The 19,001-nt window shown below is 45.0% G+C and overlaps 1 protein-coding gene across 21 annotated transcripts in view; it reads left to right on the top strand.

Moving 5' to 3' along the window:
* IKZF2 (IKAROS family zinc finger 2) overlaps positions 1-19,001 on the top strand; it is a 137,917-nt gene that overhangs the window by 23,204 nt on the left and 95,712 nt on the right. For 2 of the 21 annotated variants that reach the window (XM_084523157.1, XM_084523163.1), the window contains 2 exons: positions 1,655-1,736; positions 2,458-2,565. The exons of 2 other annotated variants lie outside the window; for them this stretch is intronic. In XM_084523157.1, the coding sequence (XP_084379283.1) occupies positions 1,703-1,736; positions 2,458-2,565 (142 nt within the window). In that variant the 5' untranslated portion in view covers positions 1,655-1,702. 17 more of the 21 variants (XM_084523159.1, XM_084523169.1, XM_084523171.1 and 14 more) reach the window with 16 other exon arrangements.

Here is a 19,001-nt window from a genome sequence, read left to right as displayed (position 1 = left end):
CGCTGTGTCCTCAGCACACCCAAAAACTCTCTCTCCGTCTCTTCCCCCTCTCCCCTCCCCTTCATTCGTCGTGCAAAGGAGAGCTTAGCAGCCGGGATTTGCCATCGCAGCCTAAAAATGGTGACCGAACTTTTTTTCCCCTCTTCCCCCCCCCCCTCCCCTTCTCCTCCTCCTCCTCCTCCCCCCCGCTTGGAGAAATAAAAAATAAAAGCCAAACCGTGTTTTAATTTTGGTTACGGATGTTTCTGTGTTTCTTTTTTGCCTTCCTTTCTCTTCCTCCTCCCTTCCTCCCATTTCTTTCCTTCCACTTCATTGGCTGGGATGATCTTTCCCTGTTGCTTCTGATGTTTCTTTCTTTTTCTCAGTGTGTGCCTGCCTACCTGGACTAGGGGGAAGATAAGGTAATTTTGAAGGGCTTTGAGGAAGCAGCTTACCTGTTTTGGAAACTTTTTGGAGATTTTTTTTTTTTTTTAAGTCATGTGAAAAATCAGTAACCGAAGAGAGTTTGGTAGCAGCCGGGCAGGTTGAAATTTAAGTGTTATGTGCTGAATGCCTTGGGAATTTGATCTGCTTTATACCAAGGAAGAACAGAGAGAAAAGTATTTATTTATTGGGGGAGAGGCGGGGGGGGGGGTCGGGGAGGGAGGAAAGCGGGTTAAGGGAGGGGGAGGGAAGTGGTTTTGGAGACAAGAAGTGAAGCTGCCTGTTTTCCAGTAAGTAATGGAGAAATTCCAGGAGCCAGGGCTAAATATACTTGGCGATCAATACAGAAATGGCTCATTGTGAATAATTTAGCTGCCTGGTGCAGTGAGAGTTTTGAAACTAAAGGCAAAAAAGAGGCCATGGAGGGAGAGAGGAAATAAAATTCTCCTCTGGTCATGTCAGTTTCTTAACTTTTCCACTTAAAAGAACATAGTTATGATTATTGATCTCTCTCTCTCTCTCTCTTTCTTTCTTTTTCTCAATATATATCAAATGATAGCTAGGGGGTGTCATTCTATACAGTTACTTGGGTTTCTGGAAAGTAATAGCTTGTTCTGTGTCAGCAAAGTGCTTCCAGAAACTTTAAGATTGCTTCATGCCAAAAAATGCATGGTCTGGGAGCATCCAGTGTGACGTTCAGCCCCGTGCTGGGGCAGATCAGTAAGGTTAGAAGGAGCAGGTGCGTGTACAGGTGTGTGTGGTGGTGTGAGACAAAGGCTCGTGAGGACCCTCTCGAGGGGGCATGGGCGCAGAAGGCTTTATTTCGTTCAGAACAGGATGGAGTCTCCCGGAGTACGTGTGAAAAGAGCAATTGTTAAGAGTAGCAATCTCCTCCAAGTCTGTTCTGGCTGTGAGAGCTGATAATTGATAACGAATTGCAATCCTGTCTTGGACAAAACAAGTGGAAAGTCTGGGGAGGGAAAATTCAAATCAGGTAAAAAGGCGAGTGGGGAACAGCTCTTGGTCAGACCAAGAAGATCCCAGCACAGGCTGCCCAGGGGACAGCTGGATTTCTCTGCTCAGATAATTTGCAGGAAGAGTTCAGCGATTCGCAGACGAGCACATGCACTACACTTGTGTGTTTCTCTAGGCAATGGTTGCAACAGCAGTAAAATGGGTAACTACTTAGGGCTTTAAGTAAGTTTAATCATTTAATGGTTGATACTGACAGGCGTCTTTGAGGGTGTACTTTTCTGCCTTGCAGCACTGCACTTTGACTATGGAAGCAGAGGCTGCTGATGGATATATAACATGTAAGTAGTCATTTTATTTGATTATTCCGAATTACTTTCCTTTTCCCACTATCTTTTTGTCATGCAGACACCTGAAACTTTAGCTTGCTTCTGTATGGGCTTTGCTTTGAGATGCCGCTGAATTAATGGCATTTAAACATAAACTTGGTGTATGGCTGAGAAATGTGTGGGTATGGGCTCATGGGTGAGTACCTCGCAATTTAAATATTTGCTGAGGATGAATGAACTTTACAAAAGAGAGAGAGAGAGCTCATTTTCAAAAATCCACATTGCAGCCAGAAACTTTTAATGCCTTTCACTGTGCATTTCTCCTGTTTTCTGTGTCAGGGCAAAGCGTCTTTCCGAGTGCGTTGTTTAACTGTCAGTTAGCTGGAGCCTCTGAAGGGAAAGTCTGTCCTGTAAAGTAATATTTCAGCCCGTTCCTGCCCCGTCCTGATTCTCAGTGTTTGCAAACAGAGAAGCAATCCTCGCTTCTGTTGAGACGAAGCAGCTGGGGCAGGATTTTTCATAAGAGACTAGTGACAGTAGGTTTGAGGGGGGTTCTTAAAATCAGTCAGTCAAATATTTACTTGTGGCCACTGAGAACCCAGTTCGCACAGGCTTTGGAAGGCTCCCCTCGCAGAGGGAGGATGGGCAGGGGCGCAGCGAGGCATAGCTCTTAATCAGGGGGTCTCTGTGGGACAGCGGGATGGAAACTCATGGGTGACTTGTTTTGTGAAAGCAGGTGACAATGAGCTTTCACCCGAAAGGGAGCACTCCAACATGGCTATTGACCTCACCTCCAGTACACCCAATGGGCAGCATACCTCACCAAGTCACATGGCAAGCAGTAAGTCTCTTTTAAACGTGTTTCTCTTGAGCAGCGTGTTTGGGTTAGTCCGGGTCCTCGGCTTGCTTTCTGTGTCTTAACCGCCGCTCTAGGCTTTGCTAATAAAAGAAGAGGACGGGGTAGATTATTTTTTTTTTCTTGTTCATGCTGGTGTCTCATCTAAACATGAACGGGATTACTAGTCTGAGCTATCCCAAGGTGGCATTTGAGAGCTGGTCCTTACCTGTTCCAGGTAGGAAAACGCTAGGCTTGACGTGTGCTGGCTTTGTTTCATCAGGGTTTGAAATCCAAATGCAAATTGTTGCTGTTATTATTTTTTACTATTTACTGTGCTTCCAGAAACAGCTTGAAGTAGTTTTATTTGAAAACAAACACGCTCTATTTACAAAAAGGCTTTACTCTGGCAAAAGTATAAAGTTAAAATGTCTGGGTTTGACGGCAGGTTGTGTTTTACTGTTCCATATAGAAGCTTCAGCATCCTATTCATTACCGTAGCTTTGCCTTGGCGAGTCCAGGGATGGCTGGGATAATTGGAAATTTATGGCACTCAGTAGCTGACTCGCTAACAAACTGAGAGGATTTTGTTTTAGAGTGCCGAGGAAGAAACTGAGAAAATGCGAAGAGATTTAGGAGCCTTCTGTGAGTGTCAAGTGCTCGTAATACTTTCATAATTATTTTTCATGCTGTAGTACTGAGGCGAATAAACGTAGTTTATGTATGTTTCGTAAACTAGCCTCCTTTCTTTTTGTGTTTGCTTGTTTTACTTCTGGTTACAATTTTGCACTGAGATACTTACCTTAGAGTATCCCAGTACTTGTATTCAAAAATAATGTGGTGTGCTTTGCTTACAGTATACTTTCAGAAGGTTCCTCTCTATAGCATGTGATACTGATTTTCTTTCTAGTCTGCGTGCTATAGATACATATTTATCTTTTTAAACTGCCTGTATAATACCCCATCAAAGCATGCAAAAGAAAGAGAGCGCACTTAGAGTTGCTTGCTTTAAAATACGGTGCATTGCCTTCAAAGTCTTTCTTACTGAGAAAAAGATGTTCCTTTCCTTTAAGAATTTCTTTTTTCCTCCTGCAAATTATGAGTAAAACGCAGTTTTTATGAGCCTTTAAAACTGAGGGTTATAATGAAGACCTACCAATTATATACATGTTGCTAGAGAATATGATTGCTAATACTCTGGACTGAACTTTATATGACAAGCTATCATAATTCAGCATCTTTAGACAATTCCAATCCTGCTGCACTGGGATTCTGATATATTTTATTATGTTGTAAAAGTTTTACTACTCACTTTCTTCATTTTCTTTGTTTCCTTTTTATTAATGGGAAGGCTTCATTGGAAGGGAGAAAAAAAAGCTCCCTGTTTTAAATCTTCTTTATAATCTAGACTAAAAACCAGAGTCAAATTAGGGAATAAAAAGATCTAGGATGAAGTCATGCAAAAATACTCTAATGCATTCAATATTTTCATGTTCATTGTGTTAACGTTTTCAATGATTTTTAAGCATCGTTACTTCATGCAACACACATGCGTTTACAGCCTTGGTGAATATCTTTTTTTTTTTTTTTTTAACGTGTCTTGTGGTATCTCGCAGGTGTCTCAATTGCCTTCATCGCTGCTGCTTTTTGTTAAGTACATGCTGCTGTTGGAAAATGATGGGCTCTGCCTGGGGTTCTTAAGCCATGCAAAACAAGAGCATCTTAAATTTGTTGTCACTTAGCTGTTCTTTGCAGGCATGGGAATGTTTTGGGGAGAGGCAGTTTCTGTGTTAAACATGGAAGGTATCGATTAGAGGTTGTTGGCTTTTGTGGCAGCTGTTAAGGTGGTTCACTTAAGGGTTTGGGGCAAATCTTGAATCTAGCATGCACAGACTAACTCACCAGGCTGTGCTTCAGGAAACCTTTTTAGAGAGAGGAGAGTGAGGAGGAAAGGCAATTTGTAAAACTAAGTATGACTTCAGTTACTGCTACAGGAACGAGCCGTCATCCATCCTGCTGTGGTGCTGCAAGGAGGCCCGTGAAGCAGCGATGGGACGTGAGGGGAGGAAATGGCTGTGCTCTACGCAGTGCCCCTTAATTTCTAGCACAGCCACTGCCCTGCTGTCAGCCTCCCGTTCTTGGCAAGCCCAGGGCACACCGGCCAACTGCGTGGGGTTTGCTGCTGGAGGAGGTGGTACGAAGATCGGGCCCCAAAGGCTTTGCTCCCGGTTCTGTTGCCAGCTGTCCCCAGAAGGTGGACGGCCCTGTCTCGCCGAGCGCTCGGGATATGCACCTGCAGGGCAGAGCTCGGAGCTCTGACCTTTGTTCTCGCGTTCCATTGACTCGCTTTGAACCACAGCTCTTAATTTAGCTTTAATTTGTGTCTGCCTCAAACAGAGACAAAACCATAAGAAGCAAATTTCTTGGATCTGTACCGAAACAATTGAGCAGTGCTCTCCCAGCAACAGTAAAATTATGTGCTAGGTAAAGAGTTTTCTATGCTCATTAGCCCCTGGCAATTCCATGTTAGTAGGAGTTCTGGCTGGGCTACTGATGTTTTCAGGTTCTATTCCAAAAGGTTTCGGGTTAAATATTTTGGCTCGCTGTGGAGAGTTGTCTGCTGCATCCTTTAACCTATTATCATTTTCAAGTATCTAGACTGCATGTATAGGTTATGGATGGGGCCGACACTCAATTTTCCTTGTGAATGAGGTGATCCTGAAAGATAAATCACAGCAAATCGCCTGTCATAGCTAACTAATGATCTTACATATACCTTACGGTATGCATCTGCCTTTAGCAGAACGTTGTATGCATGTTGGCAGATGCTCTGTTCTAAAATACTTTATTGTAGTTTTATGTAAGCAAAGATTTAAAATATGTGTAAATAGTCAAACTGAATAGGTTGATGGATCATCTCGCTTTCTTGTATAGCAAAAGACAAATTAGTGCTATACCTGCTGATTACAGATGATGTATGTATTCACATAGCCCCGAATCTGGAAGTCAAGATTTTCTTCGGACCTTCTGTAGGAATACTCCTTCAAAGGGTGATGCGAGGAGCTGGGTGCCAAAGGGCTGCTCAACTAACTCTGTATTGGGTGCTGAGGAGCTCCCTGGGTGCCCTTAAGCTGCCCTCTGGACCCCACAAAGCCCGAGGGAGTCAGGCTTGTTGCCTCTGCTTGGTGTTGAACTGAGCTGCAAGCCATCAGGAACCTCAGAGTAGGAACTGGTATGCTAATTTAAAGGCTGATGGGGGGTCTCTAAAAAAAGAGGCTTTTATCAGGAGGTGGCTGGAAATTGTTTATTTAATACCACACGAAGTTCTTACTACAGTTATTACTTTTTTCCCCCTGTAGGTTAAAATGGGCTTAGAGGGTCCCCTGTAGAAGCCTCAAGGCTCTGTTGTTGGATACTTCACTTGGTGACCGCTTGTGTAGGGCAAAGGCTGTTCCTCGTAAGACCACTTGCTTGGTATGCTATGGAAAGTAACAGCAGCTAGTCGTATCTGACAGTCAGGGACTGAGGAAATTTCTTCTTAAACTAGAGACTTTACAGTGGGCGTCCTAGATAACTTTCTTATCTCTGCTTTCATAGACAATAGGAGCCCTTAAACAAAATGGAGGCAGAACAATCATAAATATCAAACCCAACATCTGATGGTTGGAACTGATTAAAATTGTGGTACGCTTTCAAGATGTGTTTATAATAGCTTAGAAGCGTTACTAAGTTATGAGGTATAATTTATTAAGAAAATAGCGTTGTTGGCTGACTCAGTTGCTGAACGTAACGAGGCGATTCCATTTTCTGCGTGGTGGGGAATGATCGCGCTGTCTGACAAGAGCGCGGATGGGACAGCCATGTTAAGCGTGAGTGGTTCCTCTATCAGTATTCACGGCCAGAATCTGTTGTAGGGAGCTCAGGCAAGGTCTCATGATGAAGCAGCAAGTGCTGGATTCCCAGCAGTCAGGGTGGACTGTGGTGGACTCTCAGTTGCTTTTTATTTTTTTTGTAGCTTCAAAACCCCACGTCTTTCTTGACTACTTTCGGTTTTCCACTGTGAACTGTCATACAAGCCCTGTTTTGTCACACTTGTGTTGCCCCGAGCAAAATATTTCATGTGCCACCGCTGTATCAGCACCACATCTGTATTGATAAAGAAACACAACTACAGAGTCCGCCTTTTGGGATGAAACCGGGTAAAATTAGAGATTGCTTTATGCCTCAGCTATGCAGCAAGCAAGCCATGCCATCGCCAGCACTACTGCCCAGGCAAGTGAGGCTGGACCTCGTGCTGGGATTCCTTTTGGCTCAACAAGTGTTTTTTCAGTGCGTGAGGTGGCTGAGCCTCTGCAGGAGGATTTTCCTTGGGGCTGGTGGCTGGGGTGTTGGGGCCGGGCTGCAGGGGGAGGAATCGAGTTGGTGCTTTGAGGCAGTCACTCCCCTGACACAGGCACCGCTGCGTGAAGGATTCTGGCAGCCCGACTGTCGCGCTCTCAAGTGGGGATTCAGGTCTCCAGTTCTTCCAAATACATGCAAAGTGTGAAACGCTGCATATGGTGCTAAAGACTCGGGCTGGATTACCTCATGGTGCTGAGGAATCTCTCTCCTCGGAGGCCTTTTTGAGGAGCAGGGTAGGCAACATCTGCTGGTCTGGGCTGTCAGTGCAGGAGGTGGGCTTCTGACTCGACGTATCCTCCAGACGTTCAGAGAGGTCAGCTGGGGAATTCCACAGTGGTACCTAAATTCAGATGTACCTGTGGCTTCTCAGGTTGAAGGGTGGCAAAGACATGCTACGCCAAGGCAAGCTTAGACATGAGAAGAGCTCGATAAAAGTGCAGCAGGGAATGGTAAGAAGTGAGCTACGTTGACACTTACAGGAGCATTGACTTTGCTTCAGTCTTGTAACCTCAGACTCCCTGAGAATTGCTTGGGGGAATAATATTTATGAAAGCTTTAGCCAGTTACCTTTCTTGAGGTTTAATGGGAGGGGGATAAGGTGAGGATGGGGCTTTAAATATTTGTCCACATATAAGAAACTGAAGCTCTCCAAAGTTGCGTTGAACCCATTTAAATTAAAAAAAAAAAAAAAGAAAAAGTACCAGGAAATGAAACGTTTGCTGGGATGCTGTTTGGGCTGTAGTTTTATTCACATCAGCTCAGATCCTTCACAGGGGTATGGTTAAAATCTTGACGTAGTTTCTGCGCTACAAGCCCTGCGTGTAGGCAAACACCAAGGAGCTGCTGAAACTTCTGTGTATTTCTCGTCTCTTCTGTCAGTGCGTCTCTGGCATTCCCGACGGGATCAGATACTTGGCTGTAAAAACATTCCTCCCTCTCGGTGAGTGTTATAATGAGGGTGGAGTGAACTGATCAGTTAATCTCATTAAATAGGTTTTTATTCATTCTGATGGAACTCTCTTGAGAGGTCATCTGCCAGGGCTTTGTTGCAGCACACACCTTTCTGAGGGAGCTTCTGTTATTCTCTGGGACTGTCAGGTTCGGTTAACTTTCCTCGGTACACACCCTGTTACAACACTCGCTCCTCTGGGTAGCTTCGTAGTCAGCATGTTTTCAATATCTGCTTCTGGAATTTCAGTTCCTTTTCAGACATGCCAACGAAAAGAGCAGTCCTCTTCCTTGAAGCACGGCGCTTCGACAGCGGCTGGGTGACTTGATACCCGCTATGGAGCGCTCCGTCCCTCCCATCCCCAAATCTGGGGGAAGGTGCAGCTCCTGTTGAAATCAGTGGGTATTTTCTCTTAAGGAAATTGGATCAAGGCCTCTTTTCCCATTCCTGCGGGCTGTTGGCACTGTCTCCTTCACGAGCTAAATGCTGTTTGCTGGGCTAGGCTTTTCAGGTGGCAGTGCAGCTGCCTGTGTAGTCCTTACACGTCGCTGAGGGTGAGCAGAGCTTGTCCTCCTACTGCAGAGAGGGAATTTGGAAGGAGTGGTGTTTATCCAGGCGGGAATGATGTACCCCTCCTCTTCACTTTCCTCGGTGAATTGTGGCGAAGGGAACTTCTTGCAGGGGGGCTGCCTTGAGGCAGCTCTGGGGAAGACTTGAGAGCGCGCAGCACGCCTGTAGGGACGAGGCCAGTCGCCAGCCTGTGGCACTGAGCCTGTGCCACGGCGTGTTGTCCCTCGCCCAGAGCCGTGCCATGCTGGCAGCTGGCTGCTCAGCCCAAGGGAGGGGAGCACAGCCAGGGCTGTCAGCGAGGAGCAGCGAGGCTTGGAGGGCACGGCTCAGGGCTAGGGGATGGGGGGCCTGGTTTTTCTCCCAACTCTTGTCATCACAGGGGACTCCTCTCGTGTTCTTGTGTCTCCTTTTTCCTGAATCGCAGAGGCCATATATCGCTCAGGGTGGAGGTTCGGATGGCACCCGTTAGACCTCATCAAAAGCAGGAATTCTGTTACAGTATCTCCTTTGAGGTGTTGATTTAAGTTTCATTTCTACAGCCTCACAATTAGGCACAGATAGCTGTACCTCAGTACCCGTGGAGTTTATTTCCTGTCCCACACAGGAGTAACTGTGATAGTCCTTAAGCCCCCTGTTCCAGTGTGCGTGCATGGCAGCAGCCACAGCATTTTAACTCTTCTCATCCAGCTCATCCTGACCAGGTCTGTGCGTGGACAGACCCCAATTACACTGCCTGGCAAAATGTGCCCTTGATCTGGAGCCAGCTCCACATTACCGGCCTCTGCTGGCACCGCCGTGTCAGCCTGTGGCTTCGGAGAGCTGCAAATCCCCCAGAGGCAGAGTGGTGCTGGCAGGAGCTCCTGCTGCGAGCACGGCCCCGGCTGGCAGGGTCACCTGCGAGCGGTGTTACAGGTGGTACGCTGGAGCCTGTCGTAAAGCAGGAGACGCCGTTCCTGGAAAAATCCGGGGCTGATTCATCCCCCTTGTCTGCGTGCAGATCAGGCAGCTAAACTTCTGTGAACTAGAACCTCCTGGTTTTTAACTGGCTTTTGCTTTCTCCGTACCTCTTCTTTTAGGCTCTGTACTCCAGTTTTGAGGTTTATGTTCCATTACTTCTCTGACTCCCCTGCTGTGGCCAAGCAGCACACCACCTGTGTGCATTGCATTTGCTCTTTTAGCTCACGATTGCTCTGTCCTCCGCACATCCGGAGAGGTCCCAGAGCTCTTGGTGCCCTTGTGGTGCATGTGGGGACACCTCCTGGTGAAGCTGAAGTTGCTGGGCGGATCCCCTTGTGCCCTAGGAACAGGGCGTTTGTTGTCTGGAGGCAATTGGAGGTCAGTCCTAGGGCCCCACAGCTCCAGGTGTGGGGCAGGTGAAATTCAGCATCCCCCAGCTGGTGGTGAACAGAAGACAGTGGAGTTGAAGTGCATCACCTCCCCAAATGGGTAGGAATCCCTGTCCTCAGCAGGCTGCGGGTTTTGCACGAGGCATGGGCAGAGAAGCGTGATGCTCTACAGACCGTGGCTTCAGGTTACCTGGAGAAGCTGGGAAAAGACCTTTTTGTGTTTGTTTTTGTTATTTTTGTTATTGTTTTGTAGTTTTGTTTTTTTTTTTTTTTTTGGTCCCCCTCTTTCTACTTAAGCATTGGTACCACCTGTCCTGGCCACAAGTGTAGCCGCTACAGCAGGGGAGTGAGAAGGCAAAACTTGACATCTCTCCCCTCAGTGTTGCTGGGCTGGAGACAGCACTCTGAGGACTCAGCTCTGCTGTCCAAACTGCAGCTTTGTGCAGACCCGGCTGCACCTTGGTGCTGCTGGTGTCACCCTTTGTCCTGCGGGCAGATCTGAAGCAGTTCCCAAAGAAGGTAGGGCGCAGTGAAGCACAGCAGATCATCACCCTATCTTCCTGTCCCGTCTATCACCTTTTTTCTAATGAGGTTTCTTCCCACGTGAGACAGCAAGACAAGTCTGTATTTCATTGCTAGCTATGGAAGCTCTGTGGAGGGCTCACCGTAGAGGTGATACATCTGCACTTAAAGCACAAACATGACAAAACCTGAGTCTCTGAGGAGGAATATTTTAATTTTGTTTTTTATCCCCTTTGTTCTCTTCCCCTTGAACAACAACAACAAATGTTATCCTGAAGATATTTGTGCTCTGACCTTCATCAGTAGGATGGATCCTTCCTAGTTCGTTGTTGGCCATGTTTCTGTTGCGTTCCCTCAACTTCTGAAAAGCCCTAATTGCATCAGAAGTTGTTGCCCTGTTTTTTCTCAAGGTATGTCTGTTCCCTCAGTCCGTGAAAGTTACGGGGGTGAGCAGCACAGCAAGCTGCCTGGAGAAGCCTCTGATATGCCCAAATCCATACTAATTTTTCCTGTAATTACTTTTAGGTGTGGTGTGTGTGCGTGCAGTGAGAATTCACACCTACTGTCTCCTAGTTCCTAACTCAGCCTCCAGACATTTTGTGATTACCTCTGCAAGCAACGGTGCTCTCTTAAGTAACAGTCCAGCGGTAAAACACAAACTGAGAGAATTTTTTGTAACAGTATCTGGGCATCCTTTAAAACCCAGCAGTCTGAATTCAACACCCCCTTCTATCCAAAGAGCAGCGAGTGCGGTGGTGTGAATTCCCTTCTTTTGAAACTGAAAGAGGTTGCTTCTTTCTGTATGAAAACAGCAAGTGTTTTTACACAGAAGAGGCACAAAGTCTATTCATCTGAGGAAGAGTAGCTGTTCTCTTGAAGTCATGGATGATTTAAAAAGTTTCCAGGAAAGAGTTGCAGTAGAGTCAAGACCTTACTCAGGTTAGCAAACAAGTTGTGTGACAAAGGGAGAAGGATCAGGCAAAAGCAGGCAACTGGGTTTGGTTTTGGTGCTTGGTGGTGGTTTGTTTTTATAATCTCTTAAACTTACATCATGGTTTCTTAAGAAATTGACGTCCTGCAGTGTGTGTTTTGCTTTGTCCAGGTAATGAGTTGAGAAGGGGAGCATATCTTAATAGCAGTTTTGCAAACCTCTTCTAATTGTCCTTTCCTAGGTTTGGTGTTGTATTTCATGTGCAATATTGTGGTGAGGGGCCTCTCTCTCCGGAGAGTCTGCGATCATCTGGCACGTGTGCTGCATTTCCCTGAGTGCAGAAATATTTTGGAATACACCTTTGTGCCTTATATTCATATCGTGCTTTAACCCTCATCGCCTTTCAGATGCAGACGTGTTCTAGACACAGCATGTAATAGTTTCATGGTTTTATCTCCTCAAATTGGGTCATCGTTACCAGGTGTTTTGACCTTGAACCAGCACAGGTGGCTCCTGGGTGAGACGAGTGCATCTCCATACAGCTGCAGTGGAACAAGCTGTGGTATCAGCTTTACTTGAAACACCCTGCTTGAAAATTTCCTCTCGCCTAAATACACAGGCCTCTCTCTCCAGCAGTGTTAGGTATTATCCTTCGGATAATCTATTCTTTTAGAGTTTAAGGTAATATCTCCTCATTATATCATGCCTTTTCAACGATAAATCTTGCAGAGCTTCACAAAGGGTGCCAGTTTAAGAGATACAAATGGGCGAACAAAATTATAGGCTGAAGAGGTGGAGATAAATTAGAGAAATTAGTGTTAGTATGAATTCAGCTCCTATAGGTGGGAGGCAGACAGCTTCATCATTCGTGTGTGTGACTTTAAAATGGCAGATTATAGGCAGCTCTGGGGTTCAGGAGAAGGATGTGCTAGCTGCCTATCGAAGGGTCAAGTACTTGAGAAATGAGTGTATTCCTGTGCCCTCTGAAATTTGTATTCTATCAGCTGCAGGATGTCTGTATTTCTCCAAAATTCCCACGTGCTCGTATATGTATCCCAAGCCAGAGCACTCTCAGGGTGTAAATGCTGTCACCAGTCAGCTGCCCATAAATAACACCAGGTAAAGGAGCTGGCAGGCAGCTGGCGAAAACAATCTGAAATGTGTCCAGCCCTGGTTTGTGACAAGCCTGTGCATGTGTGATGTGTGTGAATCCACGGTAAAAGCGCTTTTAGAGAGTCTCGGTCAAATACAATAGAGATGTACGGGCTTGAAAAACATTACAATCATGCAAGCCTTATGAAATTAGGAAGCCAGAAAGAGAGGAGAGATGTGAATTCTGCCTCCGCTGAAGGAAAAGCTATTAAGCACCACCCTTTTCTAATGTCAAAGGATCTGCATGGGAAAAAGTTGCTGGAAGCCAGTCTCTGCGAAGGCTGCTGCTCGCAGAACCTACTTCTGGTGAGATGTTTGTGCAAAATCACCTCGCTGGTGGGACTGTGAGACCAGACATGAGTCAGCCCATCAGCACGTAACGTGGTTTCAGGTTGCCGTCTTGCTGCTCTTGGGTTAAAGTCCTGGAAAAAAAAGTATTTGCTTTTTTTTTTTTTTCTTTTTGCCTCGCACTTTTAAAGCGTTTCACTTATTTAATGTCATTAGTGCTATTGTTATTTAAATTTAGCTTGTGACTGGTAACCATTAAATATTTATGAAGAGATCGATAGTAGTGAGATTTTTGCTGTAGTAAATATATATATCACATCTGTATTCAAAACCAAAGCGAACTGCAGTGCATTCCAGGAAATAATCCATAATGATGCTCGGTGGAGCACTTGCTCATCGTCACGTCGAGACGCTTTAGCTGTGTCCCCAAAGCAACCCCTTCTGCAGCAGAACCCTCTTCTGGGCCTACCCCGTGCCTTGGGAAAGGAGTGAAAATAACATTTTCATTGAGGAACGTGAACGAGAGCTGCCATATCCCAGGTTCTTTAGTGATTATATGCAGGGAGATCCCTGACTTCTATGCCGTGTCTGCTCCGCAAGGCTTCAGCGATGGGCTGCCGTGTGCTAGGGTGTCTGCTCCGCTTTGCTGATGTTGATCCTTCTCTTCTGCTCTGCTTCCTGAAGTTCTTGACTGTTGCTTGGTTCTCTTTACTACGGCATCCGAATGCCCTTACGAAACCAGTGGTGTAAGAGATTCCCTCCTCATACACCAAGGAATTTCTGACTGGTTTCCTGTGGTGGGGTCAGAACTCAGATTTGGGTGGAGGAAGGCTGGGCTTGCCAGCAGGAAAGTGTTTTCGAGGACATGCGGTCTGACTTCAGCCTCTCCTACTCACCTCCGGAGGGTTCTTGCAAAACTTCCCACCTGCCAGCCCGTAAAGTCTGCCTTATTGCAGGGGAAGCCTGGACAAATTGAGAATGTGCAGCACAAAACTTCATTTGTAAATCAAAAATTGAAAATCTTTTTTTGAATCAATGCCTGGTTAAACATCAAGGACTTCAAGTGGCCTCAGAGGCAGACTAGGGTTCCTTGGGGAGAAAGGTATGAGAGGTACAGGACTCATGGGGAAGGCAAGTAGCCCATTTCTTCTCCAGCCTGGGCATCTATGAGACCTCCTCGTGCAGCGACAAGGGGAGTAAGTCTCAGTAGGTCAGCGAGGGGATGACCTGAATCAGTCGTCCTGGGCAGGTGTTTTGGAAGGGAGAAAGCTTTCGTGGGAGCTGGCGATGAAATGTCAATTTCTAATTACGACGGTAGTTTATAATAATAATTCTAATTATATACATAAATAGTTTAATCTAATGTAATGTGGTAACATTTGCTGAGCTTTGGCTGCTTTCAGATAGTGAAAATATGCTGGTGGTTGTTGGCTAGGGTTCAGAAGCGTTTTTCAGAATTTCATGCACTATGTGAACAACAAAATTTTGTGTGGATTAAGCAATTATTAATTCTCCCCTATTATCCTTCAGATAAAACTACAACTAACTCATTAACCCAAATTAAATGTAAATAAAGCTGATCTGTTGTTGAGGAGGCTAATTAGAACAGTAATTGTGTAATGATGATGCATTTTAATTTCAAAACGCAGCTTTGAAAGCTACCCCTTTTGGCAGCGACAGAGCAAGGTGTAAAGCAGGATGCTCGTTGCTGCCGTTGTCCTATTAATTAATACAACCAGGGTTCCCTGTGCTTTCAGCCCTGCTTCTGTGCCCTGTAAAGCACTCAGAAATGTCCTAATTCTGCTGACAATAATGCTGGTGGTTCAGCCGTGCTGGGACTTGGATGGGAGGACGGCGCGGTGTGGCAGGGCTGGCGCTGCGTGTGCCTGGGTTACTGCTGTAGCAGCACATCCCCGAGCGTGGGGAATAGGGGCCGTGCTTTGGGATTTGCTGCGGGCTTGCCATGGAGATGCATCTGGAGTTTCAGGCCAACAAAACTGAATTGTGAGTCATGTTTTAAAACGAGTGAGTAATTTTCCATGCAGTTTCATTACGGTATCTTTTGCCCCAAGGATTATTTGCCATAGGTTAACTTCCAGCAGTTTTTTCACTGTTGTACGTAACCTGGAATTTTAATAAGAAAGGGATTGTTTAAAGCGGTGCTTTTATCCTGAATTGCCCGTTCCTAACGGTAAAATTAGCATCAGTAGTAATCAGCAGTTGTACCTGCTAGCCTGCACACACAATTTGTTGGATTTTTTCATTTATTCAAATGTATTAAATACTATTTTGAGTTGCTTTTTAGCATATAATGTGTTTTATTTTAACTATCATTTGAATCACTAAAGAAATAGACATTGGATACAGAGTACATGATTTACCTTTTCTCATTGCTCTAATCTCTACTGATTTTTTTTATTTCTTTGACTGCTTTAGAGTACCTTCAGTTCTGAAGGACTGATTTAATCTTAAATGTTCCCAATAATCAAATTTGAGGAAGTAAAAACACATTTTCCCTATTTTCTTTTTAACTTTTCCTATGTAATTTTTTTTCCTGTGCTTCCTGGTTCACGGGGGGGAAAAAAATCCTACAAGCATGTTTTAGTTGCATCACTAATATTAGAACTGAGTAATCGGGTGGCTTTGGCAGCAGTCTCGTTTATAAATTGTTGGTGAGCAGATGGCTCACCAAGTTGGCATGCCAACTCCAAACTTTCACAATCATGAGTCAAGTTTTAAATTGCAAGATTGCCTTACATGCCATGAGATTTTTTTTGTTTGTTTTAATAAATGTGATTTTCAGTGTATCTTCTCGTCTTTGAGCTGTTTTCCACTGAGGCATGGCTATTCAGCAACCTCTAGGGCTGGGAATGCCTTTTTCTTTTTTTTTTCCCTAATTTAGATAATTTTTATAGTTACTTGATGCTAAGAAAAAGCAGTACCTAGCGGTCATTGAAGTGAGACTTGGCAATCCTGGTTCATGTCAGACAGATCAACTGCTATGATCATTGATAATTTTAGCAATTCCTGGTTTGTAGGAACAGGAACTCGCTAGAAATTCACTGTGGGTATCTGTAATCCTCAATATGCAAATCTGTGCCAATTTGTTTGTTTCCCGAGCGCCCGGCTTAAGTCGTTAGGCGGCACAGAGTACAAATCTTATGTTTGGAAATGCAAGAGTGAATATTGTCTGCAGGCAAAAACGTAGCAATAAGAAAGGAGAGCCTGAGTGCTCAGCTGGTCCCACTACGAGCACGGCACAGTTCCAGAAGGGTCAGATCTTGATCCACTTGAGAATTTGGGCAAATATTAATGGCAGGATTTAAAAACAAACAAACAGCAAAAAAGCATTCCCTCAACTACGATTACCACGGTATATGTGGGTTATACTGCAGTGTGGGACCCGCTACAGAATGGTAATTAGAAGTTATTTCCAAATGATTCCCCACAAAGTGTGTTGTTGTAAATGCTAAACAACTGTGTTTCATCCGTAATCATGTAATTGGTGTGTGCAGCTAATTAGTGCGTGTGCAGTTTAGGCCCAGATTTTTTGGAAATGTCTCCTGTTCTGGTCCTGATTTAGCAAAGCCCTTAAACAGCTGATTAACTCCCATTGGCTTTAATAGGACTTAAGCACATTCTTAATCAGGGCCACTGTGTCAAATCATGTCTCTCGGTGACAATGAGAACAACCTGCCGGAGCTGGAGGGAAAATATCTCTAGGTCCTCCTTAAATGCAGATTAATATTTCTCGTGAAGCATTTTACTTCAGAATCTGAAGCTGTGTAGATCGCTTTTTTTTTTAAAAAGCAAATGCTTATTGTCACAATCTAATTGTATGTATAAAGTTTAAAGATTTTAACTAGCTTGGCAGGAGGCTGTTTACATCAAATCTGCTCAATACACCTTTGAGATGGAGAAGAAGAAAATATGCATCTGAGAGTGCCTCACTGGAATATAAATGTCAGCGCTGATAGATATCTGTGATAGAAAATTTGTGTGGGAGTAATAATTTAGTAATAAAATAGGTCAAATTAATTCTTATGCTGAAGGGGATACCTTACAATAACCATTTTGTAATTTTATGTTTGACAGTTTGCTCTGCATTATGTGGATAGGTGGAGCTGAGATAATGTAATCCATTTCCAATTGTAAACAAGATTGCTTTAAGAGCTGCCGTAGTAAGATGCATGTTGGCTGACTTTAAGCTGAAAGGTAATTGCCTCTGAATATTAATGTGCATGTGGGGATTTTGTTTTTAATTCTGGGATTTCATCTTTGCCCTATAGCAGCTCTGAAGAGGCCCTTGTTTTCCCAAACCCCACTTTGCTGCTAATTGAAGCTGATGGCAAGTGTTGCGCTTTGGGCCCTTTGCTTTTATTTTATGTGGCCTGTGCACCTTGGAGAATGCTGCTTTCTGTGACTTTTTTTTTTGTTTGTTTGCTTACCACTTTTTCAGAACATGATGTGTGTTGGAGGTGTTCTTGCTTTCCTGTGGTGGCTGTGTCTGGGTCCAGGGTGAGGGGAGGCTATGAGAAAGGTGAAGAAGTTGCTGCAATTGAATTGTAGCCTTTCAGGTAAATGGGACTTAAGGTGACAATCCTGTGCCATGTAGCTGGAGGGCTTCCTCAGGACTAACTGAGGACCTGATCCCAAGCCCATGGTTAGAGGTTCTCTATCTGTTTCCACTCGCTTTGGAGCAGACCCACACCATGGAGGCAAGTTGTAGGTAGTGACAAGCTTACTCTGGGGGAAACCTCAACTGGCTATGTTTGTATGTGACATTTTTAGGCACAGAAGGGAACAGGCAGATTACAATCAGGTCCTACCTTGTCTTTCCATTTCACTTCTGCCACTTGGCTTCCCTGGGCGTTACCCCTGCTTGCAGCGAGGCTTGGCACTGGGTGCAGCGGGCCTGGTGCTGCACAGGGTGTAACTGGTGTGAACGGTGGTCAAACAGCATGGCAAGCACTTGAAAATAAGCTGATGTGTGCCAGGGTTTAACCTGATTTAATGGCACCAGACTTGAGGGCTGTCACTTAGTACTTTGAGCAATTCATCTAAGACAGTTTGAAGATGTTATGGCTGCCAGGTGGCCTGTATGCACTTCTAGCAGAGATGACTCTCCTTAAGGCTTGCATTTAAGGTAAATGCAAGGTAAAATGCCTTGCTCCCTGGCAGGCTGGCTGGTTTGGTTGTTTTTAAACAAAGAAACAGAAATAGAGTATTTTTAGCTTGAATCAATCAGTGTCCTGCGTGGTCTCACAGGGACAAGGTGATGTCTGAGCAGGGCTGGGAGCTCCTGGTGCTGATGTTTCTGCAGAGGGAAAGGTGGCTGGATGGAGCTCAGAGATCTCAGCTCAGAGATGTCCCTGTGGGGCAGGGAGGTGCTGAGTTTGCTGCTCTGCTCCTCTGCCCACTGGTGAGGGGTGGTTGCCCCTTGCAGAGATGGGGCCAGCAGCAGGTCAGCACTGGTTTCACAGCCAGCCCTTCACAGATCACCATCAGCCCGGGGGCCACCGGTGGGCTATAACCTCGTGTGATGTCTCTGGTTAAAGAGGGGGCGGGAGGTAGGTGATATTCATAGTGGGATCTTGATTATTTTTTTTGTTTGTTTTAGAACCATTTATGAATTTCTGTAGTGCCTGTTTCCAGTGGTTTGCTCTGTCCCCTCTTGAAGTCGATGGGAGTCCTTTTGATAATTCAGTAGTTTTTGCAGTGATGCTGCTTGTAGCAAAGCTGTTCCACGGGTGCCTTCCCTAAAAAATAAATAAAAAAGCTACAGAAGCATTTGACTGCAGGCTGGCAAGCAGAAAAAGTGAGTGTGTGTGGGTTTGTGAATGTATGTTGCCCATTAAGGAGTCTCATTCTGTGCTGTGGCTGCTTCATTACTATGGTAAAAATAACATAAAAGGATTCTAATAACTAATTAACTTGTTCATTAATGGATCAAGCACTGTCTTAAGGGCAGCCGTTTAAAAGAGTCCGTTTAATGAAAGTTGACTGGAGGCGTGTCCCGTGGCTATGACAAACTTTGTTTTATAGTGGCATGTATTTTTCAGTAGCTCCTGACTGTGCTGTAATGTGGTTGGAGCGGGAGAAACAGAAAACTGGCCATTTCCCGGCAGATAGCGATAAGTTTCTACTCAGTCAGAAGGCTCTGTACCCCGTGATAGGTTTATAATTATTATCCTAAGATTGATGTTTTTGGGGGGAGTGTAAATTTGTGCAGCAGTAATCCATTAAGAAATCAATAATCATTCCGTCCTGAAATGCAGCTTCT

Source organism: Aythya ferina (assembly GCF_964211825.1).
Source record: "Aythya ferina genome assembly, chromosome: 6".
Lineage (NCBI taxonomy): Eukaryota > Metazoa > Chordata > Aves > Anseriformes > Anatidae > Aythya > Aythya ferina.
Note: the sequence above shows the minus strand (reverse complement) of the source record. Positions and strands in the feature narration are given on the sequence as shown.